The 16,702-nt window shown below is 42.4% G+C and overlaps 1 protein-coding gene across 1 annotated transcript; it reads right to left on the bottom strand.

The window, feature by feature from the left end:
- Positions 1-1,596: 1,596 nt before the first annotated feature.
- ism2b (isthmin 2b) lies at positions 1,597-15,649 on the bottom strand. The gene is made up of 6 exons (XM_039781277.1): positions 14,857-15,649; positions 8,809-9,060; positions 7,325-7,658; positions 5,210-5,347; positions 5,013-5,081; positions 1,597-4,230 (listed from the first exon to the last, which is right to left on the bottom strand). Exons 1-6 carry the CDS (start codon positions 14,962-14,964, stop codon positions 3,713-3,715), a joined length of 1,419 nt encoding a protein of 472 aa, XP_039637211.1. The 5' UTR covers positions 14,965-15,649; the 3' UTR covers positions 1,597-3,712.
- Positions 15,650-16,702: the final 1,053 nt, after the last annotated feature.

Below are 16,702 nucleotides of genomic sequence, written 5' to 3'. Positions count from 1 at the left end.
TATCAACCCAGATAGCACAGCGGGGATGGATGACAGTGATGCTGGCTGTTAGTTTAGACATGCAAGGGCTTAAGAGGTTTCATTTATGTATTAGCAGGACTGTTTTCATCTGGTTGAGTGGAACCTTCTGTGTCATTTTAATATCCAGCTGGTCTTTTCTGGAACCTGAATTTAAAGGATTTTGTAGCAAACACTGCCTTCCCTGTTGCTCTTGCTTGGACTTTAAAACTTTAGTCCCCAACCACAACTGAAAATCCTAATCATGAAAAAATGTGTCACTCTTGTGAATCACCAAATGAATGGCCACAACATATTTGTAAATCCTGAAGCATGTATGGTTTAAAAAAAAGGCTGCGATTGATTGTTTAGAAGTCTGACAGAAAATGTTAGCAGGACTTTTGACTTCTAGACGTGAACTCAACTTATAAAAACAATGTTGGATTGAGAACGCACGGGCGATAAAACCGAGTAAACTGAGGGAACAGCGACTGTGCTCACTGCTCACACGTGCGAGCAAGAGATCTCATGCATGACACCTAATTGAATCCTGTCATCGCTGTGTTCAGGATCTGTTGAATGTGGAAAAGGTAATGTAGAGGAATAATTAGAGCCACATGCTACGCACTACTTCTCATCAAGGCAGACACTAACACACAGAACCACAAATGGTATATTTACAGTTTATTAAACTTTAGCCTCACAGCTTCCACCAGATCAGCTGTGTGGACAGGACACTCATCACTGAATACAGGGGCCTTCCTTTGGTGGTCTGACTTTGTATTTGACTGTTAAAGAACTTTACAAAGGAATGAACATTTTAAGGGATTTGACATTTTGGGGGATATGCATATTTCCTGTCTTGTCTGGAGATGGATGAGAAGATTAATACCACTCTCATGTCTTGCAGCTGATTAGCTTAGCTTAGCACAAAGACTGGAAACCGCTAAACAAACAGCTAAAGCTGATCGGTGGAAGTTGCTGCTCCTGGCCAAGAAATAGTGCGGCACATAACCCTAACATGTAACATGTTAATTAGAGGAGGAGCTGGTAGGCAGATTTAGTTACCTTTGGACGGAGCGAGGCTAGCTGTTTCCACGGTTCCAGTCTTTGTGCTAAGCAAAGCTAACTGGATGCTGGCTGTAGATTCATATTCAAACAGAATTCTTTACATCTCTCAGCAAGAAGGCAAATAAGCATAATTCCCAAAATGCCATTTGTTTACCATAAAACCTTTCCTTGCTAATATCCTGATATGAAGGAAGTTTCAGACATTTGTGGTATTTGAAAGTGAAGCCTGAATGGTCTGTCACACTTTATTTCTACTAGGTCGAGGTACATTATCTCCTATTGGCTGTCTTAATATATAGCCCGTTGCTGCAAAGAAGGAAGTGACATGTTTGCACTTTAAAGGAATGCTTGCTGCACTGTACCTGTCTTGTTGGAGAGGAAAGGTACGGAAAAGTTTGGTATGTCTGTCAATAAACAAGTATAACTACTCAGTTGAGTTTTAAGGAATTTTGCTGCACAGTACCATGCTATGCTTGGCTCCACTACACAGTATCTAAATTGTGGAAAAAGAGACGACACATTAAAATGTCAGATGATGAATGCAAGTTCTTTATATATTTCTTCAGCATAATTGCAACAACATATTCATAGAGCACTGCAGTACAAAGTAGAATGAAGCACAGACACTTGATGTCGCTGTATGAAGTGATATGAGGCAAGTGGTTTCCCTTTTGATAATGGGTGCCTTCATTTCTCAGTCAGATTAGTGCACCATGTTGAGTATAGAGACATTTCAAAACTTCAGCAAACTTAAAAAAAAAAGAGAACAGACAAATAAATACTGTACAACATCATAAATGTAATACTAGATTCAGAAATCACAAAAAGATCATGCTTTCCTCAACAGAACACTTGATATATGCACTTTCATAGAACAATGCAGCATTGCTGGCGAGTTTCCCTTCACAATAACACTATCATCAACAAATGGCAAACATGAGTACATTTTGATATATCTTTAATAAAGTGCCTTCCTTTAAAATTGGTGATTCCAAAATGTAAATGCATGTTTGCATATACACATCTGGACGCAGAATTCCTGAAAAAAGGTTTGGAGCGAACATCCATAGAATTAGACTGGATAGAAAGAGCAATTCCTGGAGTCCCAAGGTATTTATGTGTACATGTAAGATTACTACATAGGCATTTTTAATCCTTTGCACTAATACCTATGGGGTCTCTGCTAATGGTGACTACTTCCACGTTGCCTTTACCTGTACGTGTAAGCCAGGGTAAGGGCTCCAACTACATGACTTCTCAGGAATGTTTATTTGAGTAGGAATGTCCTTTCTATGCAATCAAGTTCTGTACATAAACCCAAAGACCCTAAGCCCTAAGCAGCAATGACATCTTTCTACCACACACAATGCATCAACAGCTATTCACTTATAAGGGTTCCAACTGCTCTCTGAAACTGCACAAAAAGCATTATCTGTTCATCAGTTACAATCTGGGTTAGACCGCCAAAACCTTCCTATTAATCTTTACCCCAATACACTTTGTACTAGTTCCAAAAGTGCTCTGCTGTCGAGGTAAATGCACAAATTTGTTTATCATGGTCAGTAAGTCCCCCTGAGAACGTTGTAGAGATCTATGAGCACAATCTACTCACTGAACAACTTCATTTTTCCTACATTTGCACCGTAGAGACTTAGGAGGCTGGATTTACACAGGCACCAACAGTCTGATTTTTAACTCTTTGGCACCCAGATCACATATATCTTCATGGCTGTGAAAATGTGAGGAAACTCAATCTGTGTGACAAAACATTTGAAATCAAATGTGCTGTTCGCGTACCATTACTGCTAATGGACTATTCTCATCATTCTCACTAGCAAGCTCTCGATAATGACAGCAGAATGTTTCAAATCCTTTTAGCTTACCTCTCTGGTTGAGATCCCAAATTTTTCTAACCACTAATCTACTAATTTAAATGTCCCAAAACATTGGCTGAAATCTACATTACTGTGAATAAATGTGGCATCTTTTGGGTTTACCGATGTCCTGTTGTCTTGTTCCCCTTAATACCTTTGTAAAACCTGAAGGATTTTATATTGTAGCAGCATAGTTGGGATATTCATCTGGTGGACTCTTCCCATGCATGTGTTTGTTTCATCAATATAACCAGTCCACATTCATACATTTCCTAATGTAAAACCTACAAGAAGCATAATCAGGATGTTTACCATTTGTTTCTATTGTCAATCACAAGTGCTCCAGGACACCATCAAAAAAGCCAGTAGGTAGACATCATGCTTACACGCACCCAGGAGAGTGTAATGAATATAAAGAGAGAGAGAGAGAGAGAGAGAGAGAGAGAGAGCTTGATGTTATGCCAGATGTGGAACAGGTTGGCAAGCGATAGGAGAACACTGCATTTTCTTTTTTTCCATTCTTGTAATTCAGTTCAGTTGAGCCTAATATCAGGACACTGTGCCAAATCCTAACTTGAGACAGCCACACTTCCCCACCATACCTTATCCCCACAAATCTCCCAATCACAAATGTGCATTTCCTCAATACTTAATAAATGAATGATGCATGGTTTAGATGTAATATGTCATGACTTTAAAGTAGGCAGTCTCCTCTCAAATTAGGATTGGGCCCTCTGACTCTCCGAAGTGATAGTTTTGGCTGTGGTCCCTCAGTACTCCCTGGCCTCTTCCAGTTCATTCATGAACACGTCTTCATGGGGGTTTTCTGGGCAGCTCAATCCATTATTTGGTGGCCGCACCGCGTGGAAGCGACTCCAGTCTCCCTTGCACAGGATCCAAGGCAGCACATCCACCTTAAAGTGCAGCTCAGGTGAGAACTCCGTGCTGATCAGGTTCGGCGTGCCTGCGCCTTTCCCCCGTGTGATCAGCCGCCCGCGATCACCATAGCAACAATGCTGCGCTGCAAGAGTAGATGAATCGCCGGAAAGTGTTGAGCGGATGCAGCTACGAGCTGACGGCTTGTAGATGTCCAGGCGCTCCTTGGGGCCGCTGGCATCACGCCAGCGGAACTGCCGGCCATGCTTCTCATCGTAGACGCTGACCACAGTGTACCCCACTTCAGAGGGGTAGGAGCAGGGGCAGCTGGGCAGCTCAGACAGGACCTGGTGGAGGTACCTCTGGAGGAACTCACTCTTACAGTTGAGCCACTTCTCACAACTGTCCACATCTATTGGAAGAAGGACAGCAATACCACATGAAATTGGGATTTCATAACCAGTATTGAGCAAGCCAGTATTACATTCCCTTGTGACAGCATCTCAGTGGTTTGTTACCATCATCCATTAGCCAGTGGGGTACCGTCATATACTGTACCTACCACTACAGTATATATCTGACTGAGTTACAGCTGTAACAATTCCAAATGTTGCTGTACAATTAATTGTCTCAGAAATAATTGCAATTAACAATATAATGGTCTCTTTCAGTCAAATTTAAAAATATTTATTTAGTTTTCTAAACAAATCAAAGTTTTGAATGAATTCCAGGATACATCTTTTGGTTATATCGCTGTCATGTGACCCAGATAATGTAATAACACAAATACACAGCCTATAAAGTAAACAACGCCTCTTTATTATCATAATGCTTTTTTAATAACTGTATCCCCCCTTGCCATATTTGTTGCTATGAACATGTATAGGGTCAAGTGCCAATAACTAACAACTGAAATAAAAATAAAAATATATAGTCCGACCCATAATCACTTATATAATTACAATTTGGCACATCTAAACCAAATCAACAATTAACAGTCATAAGCATTAAGACCTTAGCTAATGTTAGCAATTAATTGCGGTTAAGCAAAGAAACCGCGATTATTTAGACTGAGTATGCTTTGTAAAATTGTGGACTGAACAGTATAAACAGCTTGCAGTTAATGGGTTAAAATATGATCCTTTAAGATAATGAAAGTTGTTATGGAAAACTTCACATTAGAAAAAAACTCACCTGTCCCAAATGGCTCTGTGCCATTCTCCATCTCGAAAGGGAAAGGCTCTACAACAGTGTTGACATCACCTACAAAGAGGAGAGTGGTACATCAGCTCTAGATTAAAAAAAAAAACAACAGCTGGGAAAGCAGAATAAAAATATCTAAATACTCTTGCCGCGGTTTTTTATCTTTTAAAGTGGAAATATAATCTCACCGGGACAAGGCTCCAGGTCACACTTAGAGGCTTCCGTCAGAGTGCAGGAGTAGCCACAGGACTTGGTCCTCTTCCTCTCACCGTTTCCACATGTCACTGAACAGGGAGACCATGGAGTCCACTCATCTGTCTCCTTCTCTGTGGAAAGGAAGACAAAATTCAAACATAGTCAGTGCCACGAACTCAGCCATTTGCTGAGCTTTTGTGCTACATTTCACATGGATCAAAACCGTCTTTGCACTACTATTCAAATTCATCCGATTCTACTAAGATTAAAGCACAATATAATTGACATATTGCAACAACGACAAAAACTATCGGAGACATTATGAGAGGAATACAAAATGAAAGCATGGAATTAAATGTATAGTTAAAGGAGCTCGACATCATGCTTTCAGGCACAATTAGCAGATGCACTGTATTTGGGCAGCAGCTTCAAAGGGTTGATTGAGATTATGAATACAAGGGGGAAACCCCTGCAAATCACAACAAACCAGTGAACGCAGTGTAATCCAGAATAAGCTTTCAAAGTTTCTGGACTGTCTCAGTCCATATAAATGACAATTTTCTCCTGGTCTAACCTTTCCCATGCAAACCCATATTCTTTTTAAAAAGGCCTCAGTAAAATTAGAGAGAGAGAAGCTGTGCTGTGGCTGTCCGCCTCCGCACCACGTTTCCTTGTGGTGTTAATAACACTGAAAACAAGTCATTCTTGATTAAAGGCGAGGTGGGTGCAAAAATACCAGCTTGGGTGTAGCGAGCACCCAATTTTACTTTGTGGGCACTGCCAACTCGCCATGTGGCCATACGGGAATGAGGTCTCAGGAGAGTCTTAATTACAGAAGAAGCTAAGGCAGACATACTTGATTTATGTTCACGGAGTCTTTAGATGTAACCGCTTAATAGGCATTGTTGCCCTTTGCTGGCTCGACTGCATGCACAACAGTTAAAGCAGATGCAATCTATATATTGGCTAAGGGAAAGATTAAAGAGTAAAAACTAGCAACCTGCTACCACATGTTGAGATTACAATACAACAGTAGAGGGTTTGTGCTGCAACAACAACCTTCAAAAACTTTAAAAAAAAAAAAATAGATCAATCATGTACAGATTTGCATCTATGGGAAATTTCTCTGAAGAATGAAAGCCTTAGGCTGTGGTAAGCCCATGACTGTGCTCTGATCTACAGTAGACACACACACACACACACACACACACACATTTGGCCTACCCACTGCCTAGCCCATCAGACATTTCTTTCTTTTTTTTTTATCTCTCTTTTCCATCTTCTCTCCCTTTCATTCACTATGTACACCTATCTCTTTCTCTCTAATTATTGACTATCTTTACCACTGAATAAGTGGTCTGTGCTAGCTGAGACACGACATGTTTTCCCACCAGAGAAAGGCAGAATTAAGAGGGGAAAAGAGCTGTAAAAGTTATGCAGAGCCATGAAAGCCCCCCGAAATTCTTGAACTGGCTCAAAAGGCCGAGCCGCAGAGGGCAGTGAGGGCCGCCAGAGTCTGGGGAGGGGGGGCATGGGGTCCCAGGGAAGGATGAAAGGGCCGGCCGAATGGCCCCTGTCATTCTGTGTTCCAAATCTGCCCTCTAATTGTCCACAAGCAGAGGGCTGTTTTGTCCCAGGGAACAGTGCCGGCCTCACGCTGCCATTAGCGAGCGCATCGGACCCATCTTCAAAAGGCAGGCCTCTGCGACCAGCACGGCCAGTGTCGGCTTCAAAGTGCCCATAACCCACAATGTCCTGATGGTCGAGTGCACATGCTGCGTCGCATGCTGGCATCGCTTGGTTCTCTCTGACTGTAAAGACAGTTATCATGCAGCCTTCCTAAGTCCCTCTGTTGTTCTCCCTCCAGCGTTCTCTCTCTCACTCTCTCTCTCCTTCCAGACATTACCATTATCTCTTTCTCTTTTTTGATTTGATGAATTCACTAATTGTATTTCCATACTTTCCCTTTTTGCATTTTTTTCCCCCCGTTGGTAAAACCCACATTTTGCTAATTTTTTAAAAGCCATAATCAGTGTGATGAAGTCATATTTAAAATAGCTGTGTGGCTGTACTAGCAGACGGCGAGCGTACCACTTGGCAAACCTTACCATAGTAGCTCTGCACTGGATCCCAGCCTTCATTCCAACGCGTATCCCAGTCTCCGCCCACTCCGCTGGGTAAGGGCTCTTCACTGCCGTAATCCAGGGAGTAATCCTCCTCCTCCTCTTCCTCGCCAGTTTCCTCCACGCCTGACCGGCTGTTGCTGTCCTCGCTGGAATCGGCGTCCGTGTAGCTCCAGAATAGGGGCCAGAAAAGCTTCTTGCCTCCAAGCCAATCCACAGTGGAAGAGGGTGAGGAGGAAGAGGAGGGTAGCCAGTCTTTTTCCTTGGCGAGGTCCATCTCTACCTCCATCTGGGGGTCGTCCACCACCTCGATGGTTACCTACGTAGAAAAAGAGAGCGTCTCTGTCAATCTGAAGTAACCCATGAACACATTCATCTGTGTCACTGATATGATCTTGGACAGCAGCAATATTTGGTAAGCCGGACAACTCTCTCTTAAAAGTCTAAACTAGCAAACCAAGACTACCAATTGCAGCGTGATTTGCAAAGCAACCTAATGACTTATTAACGGTGAGTAGAAGATAATGACATGCGACATGCAATTGAACTGTCCAGTACAGATGAGTTGACTATGCTTTTGCCGCAATCTGTCATTAAAAAAAAAAAAAAAAAGTCAAGTACCTCCAATGTGCAGCTTTAGCGCTTGAGTTACAAGCTCTTCTCCAAGCAATCAACTCACTCAAATTTGGCGAAGAGGTTTTTAGCAAGCGAAGCCGCTCCCCAGATCTAAGTCAGCCAGCCAGACGTGAGCATGAGCACTCCAGCCAACCAAACGATCCTCTCGGGGAGAGAATGTGAGCATTTATTCTGGATAACTACCTCTCATTACCTCACATGACTCATCCTAGATGCTACAGTACTTCCAAGGGCCCACTTCAGCTGATGCGAAGACCAGGCAACACGGAGACTACAGGGGAAATCTTTTTGTAACTTTGGTGAAATTAATTTCACAATTAGGAAGTTGAGGGAAGATGAGGATTGGTAATGCTTTCATTTGTCTTAGCTGAATATATCTTTCAGTCAGAGTATGGTACATCTGGTCTTTATGCTACATGAAAACTCATCAGACATTTCATCGGTTTCTGGCCGGCATCATTATGTCCCTCTAACCACATCCTGATTACACTGGCCAGAGTTGGAGAGGATAACTGCCCTGAGATAAGTTAAACAGAACAACTTTTTGAACTTTTTGGGTCAATTTAGAAGGAGATGATGAGGACTTAATGGCTAACACTTATGATTACAGAGCCTGTTTCCCTTTATTACACTTTAATTAAATAGTAGCACGAAAAAAGACACAGCCGGGTTGCTAAGATTAGACAGAGAGACTGTTGATTTTGTTACACATTAAGGAAATAAATCATTTTACACAATAAAAGGCACAATGTTCTCCTTGCATGAATGGCAATTTAACACATCATTTAATAAAGCTGTCTAAGAATGTGTGTGACTCCCCTCCCCAGAATCACCTGTATGTTGGGGTTCTGTGAGTTGATGTCAGCATTGGCCAGATCTGGAAAGTTCTTGAGGTCCAGGATGAAAGGTTTGGTCTCCTCCTCGGGCTCAGGCTGTGGAAGAACCCCAACGGAGCGGTGCTGGGGGTGGGGCCACCTCCTCTGGTGGTTTTGGGGCTCGGGCAGGAGACTCTGGACCTGGTTATGCTGCTCCAAAGCCTCAGGGCCATATTGGACCCCGCCGCTGTGAATCGGGTGGCCATGTGCCTGTAAGTACAAGTTAAGACGTAAGATGAAGAGTCTAGCGGAATCTAGAGGAATGATTTAAGAGATGTGTGGGTGGCAGGAAATGTCTTAAAGCCTGATTTCTGCCTCTCACACGGCTGACTGTGTGTAGACACCACCTTAAATCATGTAAAGAACAAGGGGAACTGAGACAAATGGAATGCTCAAAAGCTAGTGGCTACTTCAGGACTAATGACAAAAAGGATCTATCATTTATAGTGACTTGTTGATGAATGTGAACAAACAATTAGTGCTCTGTTTCCAGGAAGAAACCTTGAAACCATCTACCACTTTGTAGCTTGGTCAGCAATTCCAAAAAGCCCCTGAGGCATCCAACTAACCAGCCAAGTGACCAACCAACCTTCGTTGATTTCATTCTTTTTTTCCCACAACAGTCATGGCATCCGGGCCATGGACAAAGAGGGGCCTGTGCCAGAGAGATCCTCTTTTAGCTTTAATGAGAGGGCCTGGGAGGCGTGGGACCCCTGGGCTGCTGCGAGCGTGTCTGAAACCTGCTGTGCTGCCGCCACTACGGCCGCCACTCATTTGACCTTTCAGGTTTTACAGTTACTGAGCCCAGCAAGAGGAAATGCTGAGCTCTGAGATTAATTGTGATTAATGGTGACATTATAATGGTGGGGGAATTGTAGATATATGTAATGTATCTGGAATATAGTCGCTGAAAATGGATTTTTAGGTTGGTCTGATTCTCCAGAGTGCGTGTGTCTGTTTCATGTCTAATAGGGCACATATCTATTTCATGCCTGACACTGGTCAAAACCAAAATCCAAACCCTCTAATGAACCCTTGTCTGTCATCCACTGATGTCTATATCATCCTGAATATGCTAAATTGGCTCAAACTTATGATCGGACCGGACCTTGAAATTTAACCTGAGTTTGTGGTCCGCTCAAAACAAACCAGTTGCAGTTGGAGGGCTTAAGAGGAGAAGAAATGTCTGAATTAATGACCAAATGGTTGATGATTTATACGTATGGCCTCTAGAACAGGGCGTACTTTTCACTGACTGCCTGTGATTGTCCCATAAAGAAGTTATGAGCTCGGTCAAATTCAAGCATGTGAACACATAATGCCTGTTTAGATGGGAAGCCCGTCAAGCATGATAAATGATGGATGAAGAGAAGTTGGACCCCTCCCCAGATATCTGTAAACTGGTGGTGACAAGTAGATAACATTTTTGGCATATTTAGCCTTTCTCTCTGTAATTTTATCCACTGCAAATATTGTAAGTAAATATTACACATACTAATTAGAGCAATGCTGCTGAAAACGCAAATTCCTCTGGCTTTTTACAGGAACTTTTAACACGTTAATACATAAAATATTTTTAAGTAGTACTACAATTTAACAGAATAGTCTATGTCAATTTCAAAAGATTATGGGTCGAAATACAAACATTTCATTCAGCTATTGTTTATGATGTAACTTCGTCAATTAGTCAATAAATTAACGGAAAAATAATCTGCAACTATTCTGATAATCGATTAGTCGTCCAAATCATTTTGCAAGCAAATATTACAAAACAAAAAACTGAATTTGTTAAATTTGCGGCATTTTCTGTTTTAATATAATTGTAAAAGGAGTATCTTTGGCTATTGGGACTGTCGGTTGGACAAAATAAGACATTTGAAGACGTCACTGTGGATTCTGGGAAACTGGGATGGACATTTTTCACTATTGCGCTGACATACTGTAGTCTAAATGGTTAATCAAGACAACAATCAGCAGATTAGTCAAAAATGAAAGTAATCGTTAAAGCAGCCCTAAATGTTGTGTATATGTATAATTACTTGGTTAGTTAGTTATTTTTAAAGTAACTGGCTAACTTAAAAAGTCAACACTGCACACAAAGGGTTTGTCAGGTTGGATGTCTACACAGGAAAATGGGGCAAGTACCTGAGCTTTCTGGAGGGCTCCTATGAAGCTTTGTGCTGGGGAGAGACGTGTACGATGGGTTTATGGTGTTGTCATTATACATAGGTTTATTCGGTTTACAGTTGGTCTATTTTGCTATCATTTTCTTGTATGGTCTTGTATATTGTGGTTATTGTATCATGTTTTCTTTGTGGGTGGGGATGACAAGTGGTGGGGGGAAGAGAAGAGGGGGTATGTTTATGTTGCGAATTATATGTTTAGTATGTTGTTTCAAAAACAATAGTTAATCGCAAACAAAAGTCAACACTTTGTGCACTATGTTTAAAAATCTATTTGTTTTCATAAAATTGCACCAATACCAGTTTTTTCACGGCCAATACCTCTAATCTAATGTATTATGTTTGTCAATTGATAAGTAAGAATACCAAAAAAGAGCAGAGAACATTCTTCTCTAAATGAACATAGCAAGCAATGAAGGCCCCATGCTTCCGCTTCTCTCTGATAAACCTAATGGTTGGTGATTGGTTTACGATTTTCAGCATGATGCTCCGTTTCACCCCATTACTGGCCTGTTATTAGCACGAGTGCATCACTGTCGAATCTGACCAGCAGTGACAATATTCACTCTTACACACCAACACTCGCGCACATGCTCCAACACCTCCACACTCACGCACAAAGGGTCCGGCCCCATACTTTCACACCCTCCTCATCTCGTCTTGTTACACATCTGGATCCTGTATTCTTTCGCCCTGTATATCACTCTCCTCCTCCTCTCTTCCTCCCCCTCATTCTCTCTGATCCTGCTCTCCTCCTCTCTGTAGTGGAGCGCTTCGGATCAAAGGCCCGACGGCTGATGGCATGCAGTGTGTTTAAAAGGACGACTATCTGGATGCAGTGGGGGACCTCGGCGTGGTCTGGAAACTGCTTCTCTCTTCTCAGACAAACATTAAATCCACCCTTTTTGCAACAAATAACCTTTGTAGAGCTGGGCGATATGGAGAAAAATCAAATATCACAATATTTTTAACCAAATATCTCGATATCGATATTGCGGCGATGTTGTAGGGTTGAATATTGGTGCGTTCACAAAATATTTACACAATGACATTTCTGATAAAGAATCATCAGTAATGTGGATATAATGACTAAGTGGGTAAAAGCATAAAGTAGAACAGCTAGAACAGCCTGGTAAGTTCAGACAATGACATCACGTTACTGTAATGTAGCCTTTAAAAGGAACACTCCGACTTATTGGGACTTTAGCTTATTCACCGTATCCCCCAGAGTTAGATAAGTCCATACCCTTCTCATCTCCGTGCGTGTCGTAACCCACCGCTAGCCTAGCTTAGCACAGATTCTGGAGGTAACCGGCTCCATCTAGCCTACTGCTCCCAATAAGTGACAAAATAAAACCAACATTTTCCTCTTCTGCTACTTGGGTGGAGTGATTTGCTCACAGCACCTGAGAAGCACCGTGGTGAGGAGCAGAGAGTAGCAGTGCTTCGCCTTTCTGAGAAGCTAGTTCCCAGTATGTATACGGTTAGAAGATGGCTGTGTCTCATGTGACCTTGTTATTTGTACACGCTGTGACTATACAAATCACAACATGTAAATAGGAAAATGTTGGCGTTATTTTGTCACTTATTGGGAGCAGTAGGCTAGTTGAAGCCGGTTACCTCCAGGATCTGTGCTAAGCTAGGCTAGCGGTGGGGGCGTCAGACAGAATTATGACACGCACGGAGATGAGAAGTGTATGTATGGACCTATCTAACTCTGGGGGATACGGTGAATAAGCTAAAGTCCCAATATGTCGGCATGTTCCTTTAAAACCAGGAAAACACAACACTTGTCATATTGCGACATTACAATATCCTAAATTTAAGACGATATCCAACTCTCGTACATCAATATAATATCGATATATTGTCCAGCCCTACTTCTTTGACTAGATTGAAAAGACTGGACTTATTTTGAGCTCCTGCCATTGCTACTGCTGAGGGTGACACACATTCAGGTCAGGGAGAGGAGGTCAGGAGACTGGATGGGGGCAGCGGGGGCTGAGGTGAGGGGCAGGGACGGAATCCGGTGGGGTTGGGGGGCAGGCTGGGAAGGCAGGCGGTGTGGCAGCCCTGATTTATGTGCCCGCAGATATCAAAGGCCTCTGCACTTGGCTGTTTCCAAACCATTACACAAGAACAATAAACTATGGACGCTCTTTGATCGCCATCTTTTGCAAATGGAAACAGGATAACAAATGCATGCCTGGTGGAATCGGGGTGAGGTTGTGGAGGTCGGGGTGGGAAGTGGAGGTACAAAACACTGAGGGCAAACAGGTCCCAATATTTAGAGAAGAGACCACTTCAACACTAACCCCTTCTTCGTTAAGAGATGGGGGCGGGGGGGGTAAAACCAAAAACAGGAAATTCCACATTAGCACAAAAAAGAGCCAATGTAAACAATCCGATGGATGACACTTGACCCGAGCTCTAGTGTGAGAGATGCCGAGGGCTCGCCTTATTCTGGTTACATAAGCATCTCGTTACTGGGCACCCGCTTTACTGAGCTTTCCCTCCTGCTTCTCTCTTCCTCTGCTAATCTCTCCTCTCCATCCACCACTCACGGACACGCATCCAGCAGGTCACAGGCCAAGGCACAGAGTCACCAACAGCAGCCTTTTGGTGAATGAAATAAACAATCACACAGCCACAGTGAGATTTTTTTTTTTCCATCTGCTCACTAATTATTCCCTTCTCCTCTTCCCTCCCTCCTTTTCTTCTCCTGTCTCTTTTCGCTTTGACCTCAACCGGACAGATGATGAGAGAGAGAGAGAGAGAGAGAGAGAGAGAGAGAGAGAGACAGAGAGAGACAGAGAGAGACAGAGAGAGAGAGAGAGAGTCCCAATAGGGCATCCATGGGAGGCCACACAAGATGGAGAGTTCAAAGGCAAAAACTGAACCCTGATACAAACACACACACAAACAGACTTTGATATCCAAATATGTCCGTGTGTAACACAAACATTCCCATAGACACACCACAGAGTGCACAGCGTGTGTGTGTGTGTGTGTGTGTGTGTGTGTGTGTGTGTGTGTGTGTGTGTGTGTGTGTGTGTGTGTGTGTGTGTGTGTGTGTAGAGAGAGTTTGGATTTATTATAGCAGGGTTTATGCCCAGTAATGGCAAACCATACTATACATGGAGAGATATGTGCAACAAAAGAGAGCAGCACGCACTGGTGAGGGAATTCTGTAATTTTCAGCTGAGTTAATTGATTGAATAATTTGATGGAAACTCACTGAGGGTAATGGTCGACAAAGAGCAGTGACTGCAGAAGCCCATTTGATCCACATGTTTCGACGACATTACTGAACAGACGTGCGGCAATAGACGTATAATTCGGATATAACAGAAATTACTAGCTCATAATATATTTTTTTTATTTATTTTTGTATTCCCTAAAGGCACCTGATTCTAGTGTTTGTTGTACCCAATAACAGTTAGGCTAATAATAACCAACATTAGTCTGGAAATGTTAGTTCATTTCCATTCCCATTTTCATTTTCTTATCAAATCTACACGTTTTAGGTTAAGTTTTTTTTTTTGGGGGGGGGGGGGGTATTTGTATAATACTGCCAATGATATTACAAGATTAAGACTATTATAGTCGACATTAATGTACAATAGGCTAATTTGTACGAGTATGACAGTTTACAACAGTTAACGTTAGCAAAGATGCACCGGGGCACTAATCTAACTAATTATCTGACAACGGCAGGTGTGTTTTTAAGACTTCGCAGCTTTTGAAAGTTCTTGTTGCAATTTGATAAACCTGAAAAGAAAAAGAAAAGTCAACACATGGTCACTATCTGAAGAAAACTCACCTTGTGGGCAACATTCTTGTGTCTGGTAGGAAACCCGGTCCCCAAACTGACGACAATCGACCAAATCACGAGCAGCGCGTGAAATCTCCTCGCGACCTCTTGACGCATCTTCTCTACTTCAAAGCTTCCTGTGAAGATTTGTAAAAGTAGGCTAACCGTGGAGGCTTTTTTTTTTTTTTTTTTTTAAACTGTTCTCCCTAAAAATTAGCTCGTCGGTCGGGAAGAAGCGATTGCGTCCTGCTCGTCCTCCGTCTGTCAGCACCTTTGAGTCAGGACAGATGAAGTTTTTGGGCCCCCGTCAGTCTCGAAGTGTCGCACTTTATGAAGATGCGCACCAGCGTCTAGAGGTATCCCGCGTGCTATCCATATCTGGCACCAGCGCCTCGCGCAGCAACTGTCACTCCGTATGGCTGCTCGAGCTCAACGCTTCTCTTCCCCATAAAAAATAATAAAAAAAATACCACAGTTGGAAGAGCTTTAAGTATCAGAAAGAAGTGAAATAACCCACGTAGAATCTCAACCGTCCGCACCGGCGCGCGCTTTATTCAACTACTTTAAAGTGTGAGTCAATCCGTCGTGGATGGGTGGGTGTCGTCTTCCGATACATTGACATCTGGAGTTCATAGTATGCTGTGCGTTCTTTTTTTTTGTTGTTATCTGTCTGACGCGTTAATCCATTATCCAGCTGAAGTTCATCCACCGGTTCGAGTGGATGCGTGTGTTTGTATGTGCACCGCCCAGCCAACCGGTTTTGGTAAACTTGCCTTTTACGCACACATTCAGAAGGTTGATGCTGAAGGAGTTGGGGGTGGGAAGCTTATTGCTCACAGCTGTGTGGAGGGGGGGAGAGCGCGGGGCCACGGAGTTTCTTGATAAGGTAGCCTACAAGGTTTAGTTTACATTGAACCTCCATAGGCTACATTATGCAGAGCATGAAGTGGACATTTACTCACTCACTGAGAAAGTGCCTTTAATCAAATACTTAGACTACCAAACTGTTAAATGGAATTATTTTTTACTTGTTCCTACAAGCTCTTAAATGACATGTTATTTTTCTTTGGGCTTGTTTTGCCATTTTTCTCTGGTAAGGAGTCATTATCTCATCCCACTGGCATACTATTTCACAAAAACACCATATTTAAACTGGAGTGAATGACTGGTCAATGTGGAATGCTGTTGTGATGGCAGGATGTCAGTGACTTATCAGTCAAAAAGGCTTTCAAACATGTTTGTCATGAGCTTTTAAGTTGTGACTAGTCTGTGTGTGTCTGTGTGTGTGCGCCTGCTGTAAATAAACAAAAATCCATTCCATAACTTGATACAAAGACAGTGATTTAATCTTCACAGCACGGTTTCCAACAGCGTGGTCAACAAACATCATGGCTTTACAAAGTCCTCCAAGTGGTTTATCTTTAACCCAAATACAATTCCAAGGGCAAAAGCAACTGATAAGCAAGTTTCCAATGGTCCCTGCAGTTTGCAGGTAGTTGTGGAAGCTAGGCTGGAAAACTCGCATTACATCAAAGAGCTCCAAGCAACTCAAACATTTTGATAATCTCTTTTGACTTTAATTCCTTAGTTTCAATGAAGGAAACCTGGCTGAGAGAAACGGTCACATTGCTGTTTGCAATTACATTCTTGCCTCCATAGACCGAAATGTAGAGACTTGACATACTGCATGGTGCTGCGCGAAAAATAATTAGGGCACATTTCTGAAATCAATCAAGATCATGTCATGTGTTCCTATATATATCATAGTTGTTATTCAAGCCATTTTCTGTGAAAACAATTTGGAATTGACCACTCAAAGACAATACAAAGGATGTAAAGTTAAAAGCACCCCAAC

The sequence above is a fragment of the Perca fluviatilis genome, chromosome 18 (genome assembly GCF_010015445.1).
Source record: "Perca fluviatilis chromosome 18, GENO_Pfluv_1.0, whole genome shotgun sequence".
Lineage (NCBI taxonomy): Eukaryota > Metazoa > Chordata > Actinopteri > Perciformes > Percidae > Perca > Perca fluviatilis.
The sequence above is the reverse complement of the archived record's forward strand: the minus strand, read 5'-3'. Positions and strand labels throughout refer to the sequence as shown.